General features: G+C 39.6%; 1 protein-coding gene across 4 annotated transcripts in view; it reads left to right on the top strand.

Moving 5' to 3' along the window:
- Window positions 1-3,522: 3,522 nt before the first annotated feature.
- The window catches only part of SSPN (sarcospan), a 37,167-nt gene continuing 20,807 nt past the window's right edge, over window positions 3,523-19,882 (top strand). The window contains exon 1 of one of the 4 annotated variants that reach the window (XM_003988505.5): window positions 3,523-4,011. In XM_003988505.5, coding sequence (XP_003988554.1) covers window positions 3,736-4,011 — 276 coding nt within the window. In that variant the 5' untranslated portion in view covers window positions 3,523-3,735. Of the gene's footprint in view, window positions 4,012-4,043; window positions 4,392-15,761; window positions 15,781-19,882 lie in introns of those variants that run through there. The other 3 variants (XM_006933572.5, XM_045061583.1, XM_045061582.1) reach the window with 3 other exon arrangements.

Raw genomic sequence — 19,882 nt, forward strand, 5'->3', positions numbered from 1 at the left:
GAAATACTTTGGTTTAAAGATTTTTTCTAGGGGCACCTGGGTGATGCAGTCGGTTAAGTGTCCTCCTCTTGATCTCAGCTCAGGTCATGATCTCACGGTTTGCAACTTTGAACCCCGCATCAGGCTCTGCGGGATGGTGCAGTACCTGCTTGGGATTCTGTCTCTCCTTCTCTCTGCCTCTCCCCTGCTTGTGTGTGCATGTGCTCTCTCTCTCCCTCAAAATAAATAAACTTAAAAAAAAAAGATATTTCTATTTGGATTTCCTAAGGACATTTTGTTAATGATACTAGTTACAAAAAGAGTTATTATCTTCCCAGTTCTGAACTTCTGAGGCATAAATACTTCACAATAATGTGGAATTGGGGACACAGCAAAGCTACTAAGCTTAGTTTTGTTACTTTCCCCAGAGGATCAAAATAAAGTCAAATGGTGTATCAACTTCTGTCCTGCAATTTCTACTTTACACTCTGTTAGTTTTGAGTTCTAAGAGCAGCCAGGAGAGTATCTGAAGACACTCTGTTTCTACTTTGCCTTTCTTCCCAGTAATATAAATATCTGAAAAGGTTATTGCTTAACCTATAAAACAGAGACATTCAAATTTATGAATACTAAAAACACCCTGTTCATTTCTGTTAAACGATGTGATGAGCTGGAAATGGTGATTTTTCTCAGTGGAAAGGACATGTCAAATAAAGGAAGAACTTTCCTTGTCGCATTCTTAATGACCCTCTGATTCCATTGTAGCCTTGATTATTCTTTATCACTAACCTTTTGACCACTTTTCTCACCCTCTTCTTTGTTTCTACTTCCCCATATCAGTAAGTCAAAATGCCATTCTCACCACCATCATCTCATGGTTATAGACCAGGCCTCCTCAAACACAGATTCAACCAAACAGTTGGGGATTTGAGCAGGCGTATGGTTCCCTGTATCGCTGTTTCCTTCACTGGAAGCTGGAAATTGAAGTCAGTGGTTGTAATCAGACTAGAAGGATTACAATTCATCTAGGCTATTATTCACTGCTGCTGGTTTCATTTGTAACTTGTCTCTGCGAAGCGATTAAAAGGAAGCCGTTATTATAAGAATTTATGTACAACTGGCTTATGAATGTAAGCCACACTGGTTCTGAAACTTGTAAGACAAACCTACAGGAATATCCTATTATTTTAACTATTCTAACTTACATCTAATTTAAAGTTTTGAAGAAGATTTTATTTCTAAGACAGCATAGCCGTATGGTCAGCAAATAGAGCCTGTGTCTAGTCACAAGTTAATAATAGAAATAACAGTTTCCATTGATTATTGTATATATCATGGTGGTGAATCAAGATATTTTTGTAAAGTACTCAAATAGCCTTAGGTTCAACGCTAACAGCTAATTCCATGATGGATAAAATACTACCTATGACCATTAAACTGTTTAAAATCACAAATGAGGGACACCTGGGTGGTTGTCGGTTAAGCATCTGACTTTGGTCAGGTCATGATGTCACAGTTTGTGAGTTTGAGCCCCACATCAGGCTCTGTGCTGACAGCTCAGATCCTGGAACTTGCTTCGTATTCTGTGTCTCCCTCTCTGTGCCCTTCCCCCACTTGTGCTCTGTCTCTCTCTCTCTCAAAAATAAACATTAAAAAAATTTTTTTTTAAATATCACAAATGATTTACACAGTCCACTTGTTTGCCTATAGGAAATAATAAAATAAGTAATCCACAAGAGTTACCATTTGGCTTCCCTCACCTCCATCCCTAACTAACTAGGTGAGTGGCTTAATAATCTGGTTACTTGATAATTTTGATATTCATTTTTTTCATATTTAAAAGTGCAAACTATAATTATAAGGTGGTTGTGAGGAGTAACTGGCAAGTATGTAAAGCACCTGCCATGTACTTGACATAGAGCAGGTACTGAGTAATTGGTATCTATATTATTCATAACAACAAATAATTAATTCTGTGTAATCAATTAGCTTCTTAAAAAACATTTACCATTTTATGTAGAAAAACCATGTACAGTTTTGTCATTTGGGTTGTTCTCAGGTACCTTGGTGTAACACCACCTTTTTGTTTGGTCTGTTCTCACTAGAGATGCTAGCCCTGTAGACGTCCCAAAGTTGACAATGACCTTGCCTCAGCCCCTGAGTTCCTCTTGTGAGAGAGCACTGTTTCTAAGAACTGCTTCTGGGCTGTGTGGTGTGGATTCTGCTTTTGGGGCTACTGCCTTTATTCCTTGGATCATATTTTTCTCACTGATCCAGAAGGAAGGTATAAGAAAGCTCTGAAGTTTATAAAATAAGTATGAATATATTTTATACTTCAAAGGTGACTTTTTTGGGACTTGACAGTTTACAAGGAGAGTTGATGATGATTAGTTTATAATTCTAAGAAAACAAAGCGGGGAGTTAGACTTTCTTTAGCTGATAGGGAGCAATCTAGGAGTAGGCTTTATCTATCCTAGCAAGCATACCAACATCATTTATTTTTTTTAATACAGCTTTCCGAATGTTACGATGACCATCCCAAAGTAGATATAAATACTCCAAAGTGGTGGGAGCATTTCTTAGCGGTTTCACTGAAATTTTCTCTAAGTGCTACTGAGTAGAGATATGCAGGAATAAGAATTATCTGTTTTATTGATTTGTTCTGTGACTTTGGGCTGGGACTGAATCTATCTTGAACATTCTTATGTTGTAGCACAGGGTAGATGCTTTAAAAATACCCCAGATGGAGGGCACCTGGGTGGCTCAGTTGGTTAAGCTACCGACTTCCACTCTGGCCATGATCTCATGGTCAAAGAGTTCAAGCCCCGCATTGGGCTCTGTGCTGACAGCTCAGAGCCTGGAGCCTGCTTCTGATTCTGTGTCTCCCCCTCTCTCTACCCCTCCCCTGCTCACGCTCTGTGTCTCAATAATAAATAAAACATTTTTTAAAAATACCCCAAATCGAGACGGAGTTGAACTGTCTGTGACCAAGCTCTCTAGGCACTGATGTGGAAATTAGTGAAGACTGATTGGGAAGTCCATATAGATGACTGAAAGAAGTTTTAAAACCAAATGCATTCGGGAGAGTGTATTAGTCCAGCATCTCCATAAACAGTGCTTTTAAAAGCACCTGCTTCAACGGGAAAAGTGCCTTTATTTGTCAGCCAGATTGCAGAACTTACAAAGAAAGAGAAGAGCCTGTTTCTTTGTTGGAAAATAAGAACAATTTAACTTCTGGAAATGACTTCACAGCTTGGAGCCTAGCAATGCTTAGTTTGGATTAAACTGCCTATTAATTAAACTCAAATGATTAAACATTCATCACCTTGCATTGCACCTCTCAGAAAATAAAAACAAAACCAAAAAAAAAAAAAATCCTGGGGTTTTGAGTGAGGAAAACAGTCACACCACACACACACACACACACACACACACACACACACGCAGCCTGTCTAAAGTGCACAGGGTTTAACAAGGCCAAGGGACCCGCGCTGACTGCCGAGGGCGATTGACAAACCCTGCTCGCGGGCCCAGCAGGCGCTGCGTCCCGGCGCGTTGGCAGTTGGCGACCCCCCTTGACTCCCCCTCTGCGGCGGGGCTCCCGGTGGCCTTTGGAGGCTCGGCGAGTCGGCTCCAAATGTTTTCCATATTTGTTCAGCCTCCGTAATTCGAATACCAGGGCAGGCTCAGCCCGCCCAGCGCCGCGCTCCGGGGCCCAGCGCGCTGCACACGCACCCACCCACCCACGCAGCGGCCATGGGCAAGGACAAGCAGCCCCGCGGCCAGCGCAGGCAGGGGGGGCCGGCCGCGGACGCCGCCGGACCCGACGACATGGGGCCGAAGACGGGCAAAAGGGCCCCCAAGGAGTGCGGGGAGGAGGAGGCCCGGACGTGCTGCGGCTGCCGGTTCCCGCTGCTGCTCGCGCTGCTGCAGCTGGCCCTGGGCATCGCCGTGACCGTGCTGGGCTTTCTCATGGCGAGCATCAGCTCCTCCCTGCTAGTCAGAGACACTCCATTTTGGGCTGGGATCATTGTAAGCATCAAGTCTGTTTTGCCTAAGCGCGTTTGCCAAACAGGAATGCACAGCAGCATGGTCGAGTCCAGACTAACCCAACTGCATGCGCCCTTCCCCAGCTCCACTCCTCTAACTCGCGCTCTGCTTGGTGACTGGTGCCTGCCACACTCGGTGTGCCTGGGGGCAAGGCTGGGCGCGGTGAGACTCGTGCCCCTCTTCCCGCTTCTTGCTCCGACCGGCCTGCCTTTGACGTTCTGGAGCTGGCGAGGCCCGTCAGAGGCGGCTTATTTTGGTTAAGTTGGACATTCTCGATAACAACAGCAGGTTCACTTCGGCTTTGTCCTCATCCTGGTCCCCCGGACCCCACCCTTGTCTCTAGATAAGTAACAGAAAGCGAAGTAAGTTCATCTCGTAAAAGCAGGTTTGGAGAAAGCCTGCGTTTGGGGTTGCCACGTTGGGTCTTATTGATTTTATTACTTTTATATTTTTACATTTGAGATTTCATGAGTAGTAAGTTTTATAAAGAAATGTCTTAAGGCAGGATCTGTGAATACAGCAAGCACAGCCTCACTCTACTGGAGTCTAAATAGGATAAACCCAGGGGCTGGCTGCCGCAGAAGTATATTTGGGACTCTGCTAATGGATGTACTGTTCTAAGCAGAACACTGGTCAGCTGTTGTGACTGAGTGTTGGAACGCACAGCATACTTGGCTTAATTAAATGGATTCTTTGATGTGAAATGGGTGCCATTTACTGAGCACCTAGTGTTGCCTGTCCTGCAAGGGGCCTTCCGTACTTTATTTGTAATCCCCATGTCATCCTTCTGAGACACTTACTATCATTTCATTTTGTCAGATGAGAAAACCGAGGGCAGACTCACCCGGAGTCATGAGTTGGCAAATCAGCCAAGTTGATTCCTTCTTGCACCAGACCACACCTGCATTTTCCTCAGTGAGCCACGCTGCCACATTTAGTTTGTGATTTTAATATTGTTAGAGTTTGAGGCTTACTCAGATCTCTTTCACGTGCAGTCTTTTCTTTCATCCATGAAACAACACTTTGAGGTGGGAACTGTTACCCTTCTTTGGACAGGAGGAAGCAGGCTAAGAGAAGAGAAATGACAATCTCTAGGCCCAGAGATTAAAAGTGGCACAGCCAGGCGACACTAGAATGGATACTTCTGGCTCCTAGTTTCATACTGCATCATGACTGCTATTACTGACCACAGGAACTAGAACTCATAAAACCACCCTCAAAATAATTTTGTATCAGGGACAGGGACAGATGTTAAAAACACCTAATAAATATGCATCGATGCAGGTATTTCCTAATTAAGATTATTTGAACTCACAAATTCTTGCAGAGTAATTTAAAACTTCTAATTTGTGTACTACAAATTCCCATGAAATTATCATGATTGGAGTTTTCTAAATCAAGTAATTTTAAAAATAGCTTTTCACTAAGATATACTGGGTATTTTAGTCACCTAAGTGACTGTCAACCAACTCAGGGGAAAAAGTCTGTCCTTTAAGGCTAGGCGAATTAAAAGAAAGAAGGAATGAGGCTCCTTCATTCAGTGGTTTTGATGTCATTTGTAAGTGTGTTTTCTATCCTTTCTCTATTTCAACTTTAAAAAGCTCAGCACTAAAAAACCAAATTAGACACGAAAAAAGCATCCCGATGTTTAAGGCACGGCCATGAGAATCGTGCAATTCTGAAGTTTCATGGATTCCTATTAGAAGCATCACATGCTCCTAATTGCCTTGGAAGCTCCCTGGGTGTGATACAAAGAACATTGTATACGGCCAGGTCTCTGTTCTTTCTAGTTTTCCGGTTTATAATCTAGGATCCATTTGAAGTTTGCTCGTAGTGTGTAGGCCTGATGATACCTGTAATCTTGGGCTTTCTTTCAACAGAGAATCTATAGAGAAAAAAGCAGTCAGTGGAGATGCCCTGAGACAAGTTGAGGAGGGTCTCCTGGAGTTAGGCGAGGAGAAACTCTCATCCCGGCTGGGCCAGAGTCCCAGGCTCCCACAGACACCGTGCTTATGAGCCTCATCTCCCTGTGTGTGGCTGGTCACGGGCACTCGTCCAGACTTTCAGGGAAGGGAAAAGACAGGGAGGCAAAAGTGTAAACACTGCTCCTGGTACTGAGCCCCAACTTGGCCATTATTTGCTAAATAACTTGGGGCAAGTTATTTGATCTCTCTAGGCTTCCATTTCTTCATTGAAATCAGAATGGTAACAATAATTCCTACCTCTTAGGGTTGTCGTGAGAATTAAATAAATGAATACAAGTCCTAATACTTAGAGCAGTGCTGGCTAGTGGTAAGCATTCAGGAGTGAATTAGCTCTTTTTATTAGCAATCAGAGAAGCAATCAGTGGTAGTGGGAATCACTTTTCAAATTAGAAGCGGCTCTATTTTATCTCCAGTCTTGTGGAACAGTTATTTTAGACTTGCTACATTTCCTAGACCAGTTGAACCCTGAAGGAGATGTCAGTTTGATTCTCAAAATTTCTCTGTTCATAGCCAAGTTACTGTGAGCAATCTTATGGTATTAGTCAGTACTTTCTAGATCTCTCTGGAGGTTTATAACAATTAACTTGGAGGAAAAAGACCTCCTCAGGGTCATTTTCCCTAGGGATATGGAGTGATTGTGGTCTGGGATATCCTCCAGGAAATACTGAAACATTTGCACACTTTAGGATATCTGCTACACCTAAGCAATACAGGTCAATCCCTGGGGCTGAGGCAAAGTCAAACCCACTTCTATAATTTAGGCTGCATTCAAGCAGGGCACCCAGACTGTACACCCACCCCATCAACAGCTTTAATGCTTCACTCTTCTGTTTCTCTTTATACTGGTTGCGTCTCCTCTTACCATATAGTACTTACTTCATTTTACAAAGGTTACTATCGTATTACTTTAGGATTTGGCGACTGCCATTCTCTTCGTAGAATCTGGGTAGGTAAGTGAATCCACTCAGGTGACTTCTCATTGACTGATGTCTGGGTAACTTGATGAATATTCGGTGAACTTCTGGTTATAAACTGAAGTCTGTCGATCTATGATCAGAGATTTATGTCCAGTGGAATTTTAGGAAAACAAATAGGTCATTTCTTACCTACCCATAAATGTGACTTTCCTCATCCTCCATCAGAGAGATGACTGAAGTCTTTTTACTTCAGTTACAAAAGATTCCTGTAAAGGAAAAAAATGGAATGGAGCCACTATTGAGACTATGTAACCTGTAAAAGTGCCATTCTTCTCTCAAAATTCTTTATAAATGGTTGGAGGGTTGTAAGTCACATCACAATGACAATACAAAGTGAAACAGAGTCTTTGAGGATGAACTTGGCTAGAGGCAGGGAATCCTAGGAAATAAAAGTTTGCTCTGCATTTTATTCTACTAATGGCTTGAGTAGTTGGGTCAAATAGGCATTCAGGTGTGTTCATCATTCCAGAATCCTTATTGATAAAAAAAAAAACACATATGCATTGAAGGGATCTAAGAACTTTGAGGCCTTTACTTAACTTCTTACTCAAATGAACATAATTTGGCTTCAGTGAAGTGTAACATGTTTGAACTTTGGCTTATTTTTCTTCATTCAGTAACATTTGTTGGAGGTGTCTGCTGTGCTAGGCATTGGGCTAAAAATAATAAATCATATACCAGGAGGAGATCTCTAGAGATCCTGATGGACATGTGCCCTTATCACATCTGACAGTAATGAATACTTCCGATTAGAAAATTTAACCTACACAAATATTTTTAAAGCCCATTTACCTTTCAAAGTATTTCACTTATGGTGATTTATTTGCTTTGGCATCTCTACCCCGAAGTCAATTTAAGAGCAAACTCTTGCCTCTCATCCCCAATGGGGATGCGTAGTATTTGTTAGTCTCTTGGCCCTGGTAGGGAATATTCCCAAGGAAAGTGGGAATTTGCATTATTGTGGTTTTTAGCTTTCCTCACACTTTCTCCATTGTACCCATACCACACTCAGATAGAATAAAAACCCTGAGATATATACCACATTAATCACATTGGAAAGTTTAAGGAAAGGGCTTAAAATGGAGGGAAGAATATTTCTTTTCTTTAATGTCATTCATAAAACTCAGCGTATGAATCTGGAATGATTAAAAGTCCTGTCAAGAATTTCAATAGCAGTTTTCATATGTTAACTTACTCTAAGGAATTCAAAATGCAGGTGTATTTGGATTTTTAAAATCTATTTTTAACCCTTGCTTAATGGAATGAAAAATTAGGTGGTTATTTATTTTAAAACAGGATAGATCCTGAAATGTACAAGTAGGTATATGACATATAGCAAGTAAGGAACAGATAATATTATCCGTAATTTATAAGTAGAAAAACTGACACATGGTGATTTGGCTAAATGATTTGATCTTGGTTATAGGGGAAACTGAAGGTGTGGAAGGTTTGGCATTTGGATTTTGGACAGACCCTGAAAAAAATCAAGAAACTAAAAATGGTGTCAGTTTTCCATTTAAGTATATTGACATTTGAGAAATTTAATCTGAAATTATGTTTTTAAGAAAACATTACATAATAATACATTGTTTTTCACATTGGAACTTGATATGCTTCCAAGATCTAATGTTGTACCTCTGGCACCACTGGGAAATAATTTTTATTATAGCAACTGTCATAGGGTTGTTAGAAACTGAGGAATGATAATTACATGGCCTAACTCTGTTTCCACTGAGTGTATATAATAAATAATGGTAGGAAAATTATCTTATAGGTATATGAAGTTCTCCTAGTAAGTGTGAAAAATGGAATACCACTGAATTAATTTGGCAAAATAAATTAATTTTAATAAGTATATGAAAATAATGGAATATTTGAGAATTTGGTGACCTGTTTCCTGAAAGGATCTTAGAATAAAGAATAAGGAAGGTTAAGATTGGACAGAATCATTAGGAGAAATATATTTTCAAGTCTGCAGCTAGCCTCATACTAAGCCACACATGTGAAGGCCAAGGAGGTACATATTTAATGAGGAAGTTATCCCTGGATCTTCTTTCTGTTTTTAAAATAAGGAGGAGAAGTGATCGGTCCTGATATTTTTAAATCCTGTAGTGTGGATATATTCAACTTAGAAATTTAACCTCTGGAAACTTTTGAGGTATCAGTCATCATTTGGTTTTATTTTTTATGGCAGAAATACTAGTGCATAGGATTTGGGGGGTAATCAAATAAAAATAAAGCAGTTTATTCTCTTTAAGTATGGCGCATGTCCATGGGACTCCTACGTAGCATATCCCTAGACACAAGACGGGTACCCAATCAGTGTTGAATTGAACTCTGTCTATCCCACACTTCCCGTTATCATAGCTTCTGCTTAAACTTGTGAAAACACATTTTTTAAACCACGGCTTGAGGCATGATATATAGTTGTATTTTACAGTACCAATTTAAGTTTATTGATAACACTTTGAAGAACGATGAGGAAATAATAAGGAATGTGTTATTCCTACATTTTGGGCTCCTAGGTTCCAGAAATATCCAGGATACACTAACTTAGCATTACTGAGATGTTTAATTCTGTGTTATAAAATAACTACAGGATTAAAAAAAGAGGAAAAAGAGGTCGTTCGACTTATTTCACATTTCTTTAAGTAGAATAAATGAGGACAAATTAGGATTGACGTGGCTGAATGCTGATGTCTTCCTTATACACAGAAAGCAATGGCATAGGTTTCCCCAATTTAGTCCAAGAGTTTTGTAGTTTGCCAGTATGATAATCCACTTTGAATTTGTTCTGAGTAAGTGGATGTTTTCTAGTTTTTCTCTTGCCTTTAGCCTTGTCTTTGCATTTCTACAAAGGGTATTCTATAACTGGGTCCACCTACCAGTGTTTCACCCTAAAGGGTTAGCATCAACATTAAAGGCTCTGTGAAGAGCTCACGATACATGTATCTGTGTTGCTGGAGGAAAGGAATGGAATCTAGTCATTAAACTTTAATTAGATACCATTTTGTTGCAAGCTACAGTTCATTTTTAGGGCCTAGATCCTGGCAAATTGGAGAAATGCTGATCAAAAGGGCCCATCAGCATCTAGAGCTGGATGGGACCTCATGATGTCATATTTTAACTCTAGTTATTTCTCGCTGTGAATATTTAAGTCCAGGTTTATTACTATGAGTTCATAAGCTCAAGGTGAAGTTTTGTTTTTTTTTTTTTTTTTTTTAAAGTGGATGTTGGTAACAGTGTTTATAACACAAACTATATAAAAGCTTATTTCAGAGGCACATCCTCTTTCAGATGTTTTGGATGCCACCTCACATCTCAGTGTATTGAGATAAAACTTGGCAGGAGTAGCAGATGCCTGAGCAATGCAGCTCACTGGATCACCCTGGTTAATTTTAACATTCATATGTGTATACCTACATGTATGGCAATAACCAAAACACATTGTTCTTTCTGTCTTAGTCTGCTCCAGCAGCCTCTGTTCAGGTCTCTCTTCCTGGCTTGCAGACGGCAGCTTTCTCACTGTCTGCTTCCATAAGCTTCCCTCTGTGCCTGTGCCCGTGCCTGTGCCTGGAGAGAGAAAAAGATCTTTCTCTCTCTCTCTCTCTCTCTCTCTCTCTTCCTCTTATAAGACCACCAGTCCTATTGGATTAGGACCTCACCCTTATGACTTCACGTAACCTTAATTACTTCCTAAAAGCCCTATCTCCAAATTCAGTCCCCTTGGGGCTTAAACATAGGAATTTGGGGAGGACATAATTCAGCGGATAGCACTTTCAGTGAAGGATCAAAGTTCATACAAGCACCTCCGTGTTTTTTAGTCTCATTTGCCAGCTTATTCATAATGGCCCTATGACTGCCACTGGAACAGACAGAAGTCTGAATGTTTCTGATGAGAATTCTGAGCCAGTAAACTGCTATGTGGTGGTGCAACAGGGTGGTGTGGCTCTGTGCGCATGCCAGGAGTGAGACATATGGAGGAGGTTGTTTTTACTGCGTTTACAGATTGCTGCTTTTTTGTCAAATTTCTGTAGAAGTCAAGTGCAGTAGATTCAGCCAGTGCCTACAATTCTCAGGGTAGCTTAAGCATTTCATTTGCCACCAGCTCTTTAAAGCTGAGGAATCACTGTTTAGTAAATCTCTGCCTTTCTTTTCTGTCCCAGGAGTGACTTGGTAGCAGGATCTAGCGAAATGACACCTTGGCTTCAGAGGCAAGGAAATGAGGGTGGTTGGCTGAGCATTGGTCATTGTCCTCTGATGGGCAGTGAACTCATGCTCGGTGTTTCTAGAACCCAAGGGAAGTCACCTCTCAGGTCTTTATACTATGCAGCTGTTGTTTTCATTTTTTTTTCTTTTAAAAAAATTTTTAAAAATGTTTATTTATTTTTGAAAGAGACAGAGACAGAGTGTGAGCTGGGGAGAGGCAGAGAGAGAGGGAGACACAGAATCCAAAGCAGGCTCCAGGCTCTGAACTGTCAGCACAGAGCCTGACATGGGGCTGGAACCCACGGTCCATGAGATCGGCATGACCTGAGACAAGTTGGACGCTCAACCAACTGAGCCACCCAGGTGCCCCTGTTGTTTTCATTTTTGACGATGGTCCTGAAAATTACCAGATTATCAGTGTTTGTTCTATGGAACAGGTCAGAATAAAACCAGGGAGATGTTTCCACCTTGGGGCTCCTGATGTAACAGTCTAGGAGCCTGTGTCTCCTTAGTAGATCCACCCCACCCAGGGGGGATACCTTGACATACCTTCTCATAGGATCCTATGTGTCTAGCTTAGAAATCCTAAACTAGGCTCTGCTTTTCTTTATCAAGTGCTGCACAACCCAAACCACCCCAGAGGGAAAGGCGAGAGTAGACTACCTCGAACTGTCCGGTATGCCTCCTTTCAATAGTCGGTCCAGTGTCAGGCCCAGATTAGGAGCACACACAAGGCACGGTCCTTGTTCCAGGGCCCCCCTGCAATATCTCAGCTTTGATCTTGGAGCCTATTTGAAGTTGACACCATTCTAACCTTGCTAGAGCCACGTCCCCTGCCTCACTGCCATGGGCGTGTTCCAGCGCTGTGTTCCCTGGGTGCCGGCAAAAAGCCAGTAAGTGACTGGACACTGGAAAGCAAAGTGTTTGCTCACAAACAGCATTCTCAGATGCTGCTGAAGTTCTGGTGGGGCCTGCTTCTATTGTTGCAGAAATGAGCAGCTCTCCGCCCTGGCTGGGAGAGGCTGCGAGGAACATCAAGGATGCTGTTTTAGTGGCATCCCACTCAACTGTTGTTTTGAAAGTGTTTGATTCAGCATTCATTGTAACGAGCCAGTGAAAAACCCTTTAAGATAGGATATTATCAAGGCCTCTGTCTTGTGCGGAAGATAATGACAGGTGACAAGAAAAGAGGGGGGATTGCTAATGTGCTAACTAGACCCTGACTAGGGAGAGAATTTTGGCTGTATTACTAGGGGCAAAAAAATAAAAAAATAAAAAAATAACACCAGCTTCCTTCTAAAGTATCAGGTGTGGCACACCTATCAGGCCATTAGGCTCAGGCTGAATCTCATCTCACATTTAGCTGTGCCAAGAACACTATGAAGGAAGGAAGCCTTTTCCAAGATAAGGGAAATAGCAGTTCAGTCTTCATCATTTCTGTTGGAGAGCAGAACGTGCTGCTCACTTAGGGAGAATCCGGAGTTTCCATCCCTCTCTCAGGGAAAGGGTGGAGCGTCTAAGGCAATGAAAAAGCAGATCGGGTCTCCATAAGGTGAAGACATTGTAATCGATGGAAAATACTTTCTCCAGGACTGGATATAGATGAATGGCAGAATGCAACCATTTTACTTTACAGGTTACACGTTCACTGAGTTTATGCGTTTCTCTCCTGCAGTCAGCTAGTCAGATTCTGGAACAGAAGGATCAAACCCACGCAGGCTGGCTTTGCTTCATAGTCTTTTCGTGAACAAGTAGTTTGGGACGCCTATTAAAGCGTTTTGATCTGAGTTAAGGGCTCTGAGACCAAATAGATTTTTTTTTAGATGAACATAGGGTGACCGTAACTATTGTGTTAGAGAACCCTCAATAAATAATTCTCATTCAGTCGCCGAATCTAGTGCGTCACAAATTTTTCCACCTCGAGACCTCCCTGAGGCCTCGCTCCCCTTCTGCCTGTCCTCACACACATCACAAAAAGCTCAGTGTCTAGCTAACCCATGTTGCCATGGAAGGGAACAGGAGAAATGCTAGTGAGGCTGCAGGCTGCTTGGGGACACTGACCTCTTCATTTTGAAAAGGACAAAACACTTTACAAAGGAGAAATAATATTACTATGTATCACGTAATGTTACATTATAGCCTTTTTTTTTTAACGTGCTCTCAATTAGAAAACCCACTTGATAATATTTTTTGGAGGTTGAACAGAATGGTCTCATTTATACTCTTGTTACAATGTTATATAATTGAATTTATATTGATTTACTGTAATTTCTATATACTGTATCATTTCATAACTTTTTACTTATTGTACTATTTCAGATATATGAACCCAGAGGTGTCAATATAGAATTATTTCTGCAATCATTTCTAAAGTGGGACCTAATTTGAGAACCTACTTAATTACGGCTGAGTAATAAAATCCAGCCTATAACTATACCACAGGAGTAGGCAAAATCCACATTTATAAGATTCTTTTCCCTTCTGAGGACTTGAAAAATCCCAGAGTGAAACAAATGAAGTATAGGTTGTTAACTTTTCCCACAAATATGTAGCAGTTCTGTCCCTCTTGTTGATTAATGGGAGATGCTAGAACACAAACTTTGTTTCTCTTACATTCTTTGAAAATGGTTAGTTTTGCAAACGCAGGTGTATATTGAATATATTGGCAATTCGTTTCTGATAAACCACCAAGAGAGTGAGTTAGGTGGTGGGTAAGAACAGAAACAAAAGCCTATATAAGAAAGATACTTCCTAATAAAGGCTTCACCTCTTAGGCTGCCTTGGTCTTTCCATATGCCAGGGACAGTGCCAGCAGGAGCTCAGTGTCCAGGAGAGGACACATGTACAACCAGCTACAATACAATTTAAAAACCCTAGTGCAAGAGTGGTACCCTGATGAAGATAGCACAGTGGAGGCTGTGATGAACCCTGCCCAGAGAGGATCAGAAAAGTCAAGGAGAGGGGGTCTGAAATTGCAGAATGGGCATCAGCTTTGGAATGAAACAAATGTGGGTAGAATCCTAGCTCTGTCAATTTGTAACCGTTTCCAAAATTTTTTTATTTTGCTCCTTATTTTCATTTTTGTGTGGGTTTAAATAAGTACAAGAGGCTCTATGCAATTCTATGATTATTTTTTAATTACGAAAACTTTCATGCATATAATGGCATATAGAGTATAGTAAGACAATCACCTGCTTATACCTAGGTTTATCATTTGAATATTTTCTCATTAATTGTCTTAGTTTTTTTTAAGAAAGAAAACATTACAATACATTGACATCACCTGTTTCTTTTCTTAGTCATATTCTCTGACCCCACCCTCCTTCTCCTGAGTTATCTACTCTCCTGAATTTGATATTTATCACGCCTGTGTGTGTTTTCATACTTTCATATATGTGTATAACCACAATCAATAATTGTGTTTTATGTTTTAAATTTTATATAAATGGTGACATAACATCATTTTTGCTCAAAATTGTTTTTGAGATTAATTTATAATAGTACATAGATACCATTCATTCACTTTTGCTATGCTATATTTCATTATATGAATATACAACAATTTATTTATTCTCCTGTTGATGAGATATTAGGTTATTTTCAAAACTGATTTTTTTTTTTTTTTTTTGCAATTACAAAGTGTTGCAATGGGCATTCTTTTCCATGGCTCCCTATGCACGTATTTCAAAGATTCTTTAGGGCACATTCCTAGGAATTGAATTATTGGATTATAAGATATAGACATCTTCAACTTACTAGCTATCGCCAAATCAGGGCCACAAAGCCACAGGTGTATGAATTAATACTCCCACCAGCAGTAAATTAGAATTCCCACCAATCTACAACTTGTTAACATTAGTTACTGTCAGACCGTTAAAATTTTTACCTATCTTATTTGTGTGCAATATCTTGGGTTTTGTTTTGTTTTGTTTTAAGTAGGCTTCACATCCAGCATGGAGCTCACTGTGGGGCTTGAACTCATGACCATGAGATCAAGACCTGAGCTGAGATCAAGAGGTGGTTGTTCAACTGACTAAGCCACCTAGGCACCCCCATGCAATATCTTGTTTTAATTTATGTTTTTCTGATTGCTACGGTAGTTGAATGTATTTTAATGTTTACTGGCCATTTTATTTGTTTTCTAGTGTTTATTTACTCAACAGATATTTTCTATGAGTTGTCTCTTACTCATTGATTTATAGAATTTCTTTTCTTTGTTATTTAACCTTTGTGTTTTAGCTACTGGAATATCTTCTCTTTTTGGTACCATGCCTTTTATCCTTGTTTATGGTGCCTTTGTTGTGAATAAGGTTTAATTTTAACATACCTATATTTATCAATATTTTTTTTTAATTTTTTTTTCAACGTTTTTTATTTTTGGGACAGAGAGAGACAGAGCATGAACGGGGGAGGGGCAGAGAGAGAGGGAGACACAGAATCGGAAACAGGCTCCAGGCTCGGAGCCATCAGCCCAGAGCCTGACGCGGGGCTCGAACTCACGGACCGCAAGATCGTGACCTGGCTGAAGTCGGACGCTTAACCGACTGCGCCACCCAGGCGCCCCTCAATATTTTTTTATGGTATGTGCTTTGATATATGTTAAGTCTCTCTCTACTCCAGGTCACAAAGACATTTTTCCAGACTGTGTTCCAAAAATGCTGAAGGTTTGCTTTCGTATTTATATCTTTAACCTATGTGTTCTAACTTTTTTGCATGAGATGTGAGGTAGTGTCCAATTTTTCTCATACACATGATTAATTGTTTCAGTACTATTTAGTGAATAATTGATCCTTTCCGAACTGAAATGCTGTGGCCATTTATCATGTATCAAGTTCCCGTATTAGATTGAGAATTGTGTCCGTAAGTCTCTTCAATTTCATCATTTTATTTGTCATTCACTAGGCCGGTACCACAATGTTTCAATTAACAGCGCTACAGTGCCCCTTGTGATGAAGATGGTAGCATAAGCAGCTCCCCTCTACCCACCCCGGCCCCGTCTTATTTCTCAAAATTGTCTTGGTGAGACTTAGCCACATTCTCTTCCATATATATGTTAGAACTGGCTTCTTTTGAAGTTTCAAGAAAAATCCTTTTGGTATTTTCATTTGATTGATTCATGTACTTTCTCTACGTGAGCAAAGAATCACTCCCCATTTATCTGATGTTCTACAGTTTAGCTAGAGTGTGTCCAAATGTGGATTTTCTTTCTGTTTGTCCTGCTGGAGACTTGTTATGTTTCCTGGATCTAAGATTTTTGCGTTTTCATCGATTCTGAAAAACATTTCTGAATATTTTAAATATTTGAAAATATTTATTTATTTATTTATTTCAAATAATCTCTCTCTCTCTCTCTCTCTCTCTCTCTCTCTCTCTCTCTCTTTAGTCTCTCCATTTGAAACTACTATTAGAGATATGTTTGGACCTCCTATTTCGTCTTCATGTTTCTTACCCTCTCTGCTGCATTTCCTGTCTATCTCCTGTTCTGTATTTTGGGTTATTCCTTCAGATCTATCTTCTAGTTCACTATTCCCCTTTTCAGTTGAGTTTAATCTACTACATAGAGTTTTTAATTCCAATGATTTTTTTTTCATTCTAGAACTTGTCTTTTGTTTTCATTGATGTTTTATTTTTTAATAGATCCCTGGTGTTTTTTAAAGTGCCCTGTTCTTTATTCACGTTTTCAGTTTCTTCTTTCATGGTTTCAGTTATTTTGAGTGTGCTTTTTTGTTTTTTTTTTTAATTTAATTTTGAGAGAGAGAGAGAGAGAGAGAGAGAGAGAGAGCACGAGTGGGGGAGAGGCAGAGAGAAGGGGGCACAGAGGATACAAAGTGGCTCCGCACTGACAGCAGGGAGCCTGATGTGGGGCTCGAACTCACGAACCCTGACATCATGACCTCAGCTGAAGTCAGTCAGTCGCTCAACCGATTGCACCACCCAGGTGCCCCAAATGTACTTTTTCTATAGGCTCTGTCTTTAGTTCCATTATTTGAAATTCACAAAGTTTAATTCTTAGAGAGAGCGTGTGTATCTTTGTGTGCACACATAAACTTAATGCATACAGTGCCGGCCTTCACTAATGAATTGATTGTTTACGGGATTGCTATAGTTGTTTGTGAGTTCATTTTCCAAGAGGCTTTCTTTATATGTAATAATTTGCGGTGGCCTATTTGAGGGTGTAACCCTTCAAGATGGTTTCTCTTGCCAGGTGTCCCAGTGCTATTATGAGCCACTTTTTTTTTCTTAACCTATTTATTATGGAAAGTTTCAAGCATACAAAAAAAGTAAATCAAATATTATAATGGACACCTGTGTTCCCATCACCCAGCTTCAATAATTATTAACTCATGATCAATCTTGCTTCATTTATATGCTCTGAAACTCCACACCCACACACCACATATTGGTTTATTTTGAAGTAAATCCCAGATATTATATCATTTCATCCATAAATACTTCATATGTAAGTCAAAAGATGAAGACTAAAAATAATCAAAATACTAATCATCCCTAACAAGTTAACAATTTCTTAATAGAATCAAATCAGTGCTCAAATATCCACGATTAACTCATGAATATTTCTTCAATGTCAGAATCAGGATCCCAATAAGATCTATACATTGCAATTAGTTTATATATTTCTTATGTTTCCTTTATTCAAAGACTTGCCCTTTCTCTTTTATATCATGTCTCTCTCTCTCACCCCTCCCCTTCCTCTTTCTCTCCTCCTCACAATTTTTTGTTGAAAAAACTCAAGTTTTCTTTTTTCAGGACAGCTTTCATGTTACTTTCTCAAAACCTCCACCTCCACCTCCACCATCAGCCAAGACAACAGTTTTCTTGATGACTTCCAGTGCTAGTGGGTTCGTTGTTTTTGAGTCATGTAAGGGCGTAGCCATTTAAGGGGCCTACCTTTACGCCATGGTCTTAGCTCCATCTCTTAGCCTGTAGAAGCTCAGAGCATTTTAATATATTTCACAGCTAGAAGAGTTTCATATAAGTTAGGCTTTAATATTATGCAGAAATAAAACCTCCTGATGTTTAAAAAAGTCTTTGGATCAACTTGCAGATTTCTTAACCTCTCTCAGTCACAATTTTCTATAAGACGGAGTAGTATTTTTTACTTATTGCATTGTTTTACGGAATAAATGAGCAAATATATAAAGTAAGTAATGCACGAAACATACCCTGTCTGGGTAGAGGAGATTTTTGAGCAGGGTTTGAAGAATGATTATTACTGGATTCAAAATAACTAAAGGAGAAGTGCTATACCAAGGGGGATGGAAAAGTAAAAGGGCATTTAGGTGAAAGGCACAACTCATGTCCTAAACCTAGTTTTCATCCACAACCAACTTTATTGCTTCACGATTCTGTTGTTTGTGCTCGTTTAGTTTTTTGAGGATGTAATTGCAAAAATTCCCAGTAGTTACTACCAAATATGAATGTTAACATAGATACACGAATCTGTTAGAATACTAAAATAAGACCCAAACCAAAGGGATTCTACTTGAATGTTTCCATGATAAGTCATACATTAGGATAGTTGTTGGATTTGTCTTCTGTTTTCTCTGTGTTGATACAACACTCAGTTGCGAGATTCACTGGTCTAAAATGAGCTATTTGCAATAATCTTTAGGCAAGGTTTTTGGAACTTGTGAATTGTAGCAATTTCATGCTGGCACATCTCTCAAAGATTTCCCTAGCTTTCCAACCTTAAATTGGCAGGGACATCAAGGAAAGCACACTATATCCATAGGATTTGGGGGATTCATGCTCCCGTCATCCAGCTGCTGATCACAGATTTCAACTCTTTTTTATCAGTTCCGTCAGGATAGTTTTCTGTTATCTTATAAAGCAACAAATGAGCTACAAGTGAACATCTGCAAAGCACAATGTGTGCTGAGAAATAAGGCAGTCACTTGACAGGCACATTTTCCTGTCTGCTCTTTCTGTGCTGGCACAACAGATGTGGCTAAACTACACAGAAATGCAATTACAAGGCAGCACTGGCTAGGGAAATTAAAGATATATATATATGTATGTATATTATATACAAATATATACAATATATGTAAATATACACAATTATATATATATATATATATATATATATATTTCTTGCAATCGGATAGTTTGAAATCATTATAAAGGAAGCCACCACTTTGAATTATAAAGGATATATCCTACCATGGGAAAGATTTCAGCCGGTATGTAACTGCTCTTTACTATTCCCTACTTCTTCACCAACCAATGAGAGCTTTTATCGCAACAGCGAAGGTGAATCTGTCTCATCACTGATGATTACATGAGCAATGATTGCCTTTAGAATGGCCTCATTACTTCTTAGAAATCTTGTTTCTACAAGTTATTTTCCAAAGAAATCTAGATTGAGCCAAGTTCTCGGTGATGAAAGGCCTGCTTTGTTTTTCAACTCAATCCATTACCACATAAATTATTTATTTTGATTCAATTTCAGTATCGTTGCACACCATGTATGAAAAGTCTATACATATATTTACAGTAATTCAGACATGGACTTGTCAAGTATCAATTCCTCAGTCAAATATAATAATAAAGGGGAGAAAAAGACTGAGTGCATATTACAGATAGGCTAAACTCAGGTGTGATGGAGCAAGTGTCATTTGTCTTTAGACTCTGAAAAGAAATAATTTTCTGTGATAGAAC

This window comes from Felis catus, chromosome B4 (assembly GCF_018350175.1).
Source record: "Felis catus isolate Fca126 chromosome B4, F.catus_Fca126_mat1.0, whole genome shotgun sequence".
NCBI classification, from domain to species: domain Eukaryota; kingdom Metazoa; phylum Chordata; class Mammalia; order Carnivora; family Felidae; genus Felis; species Felis catus.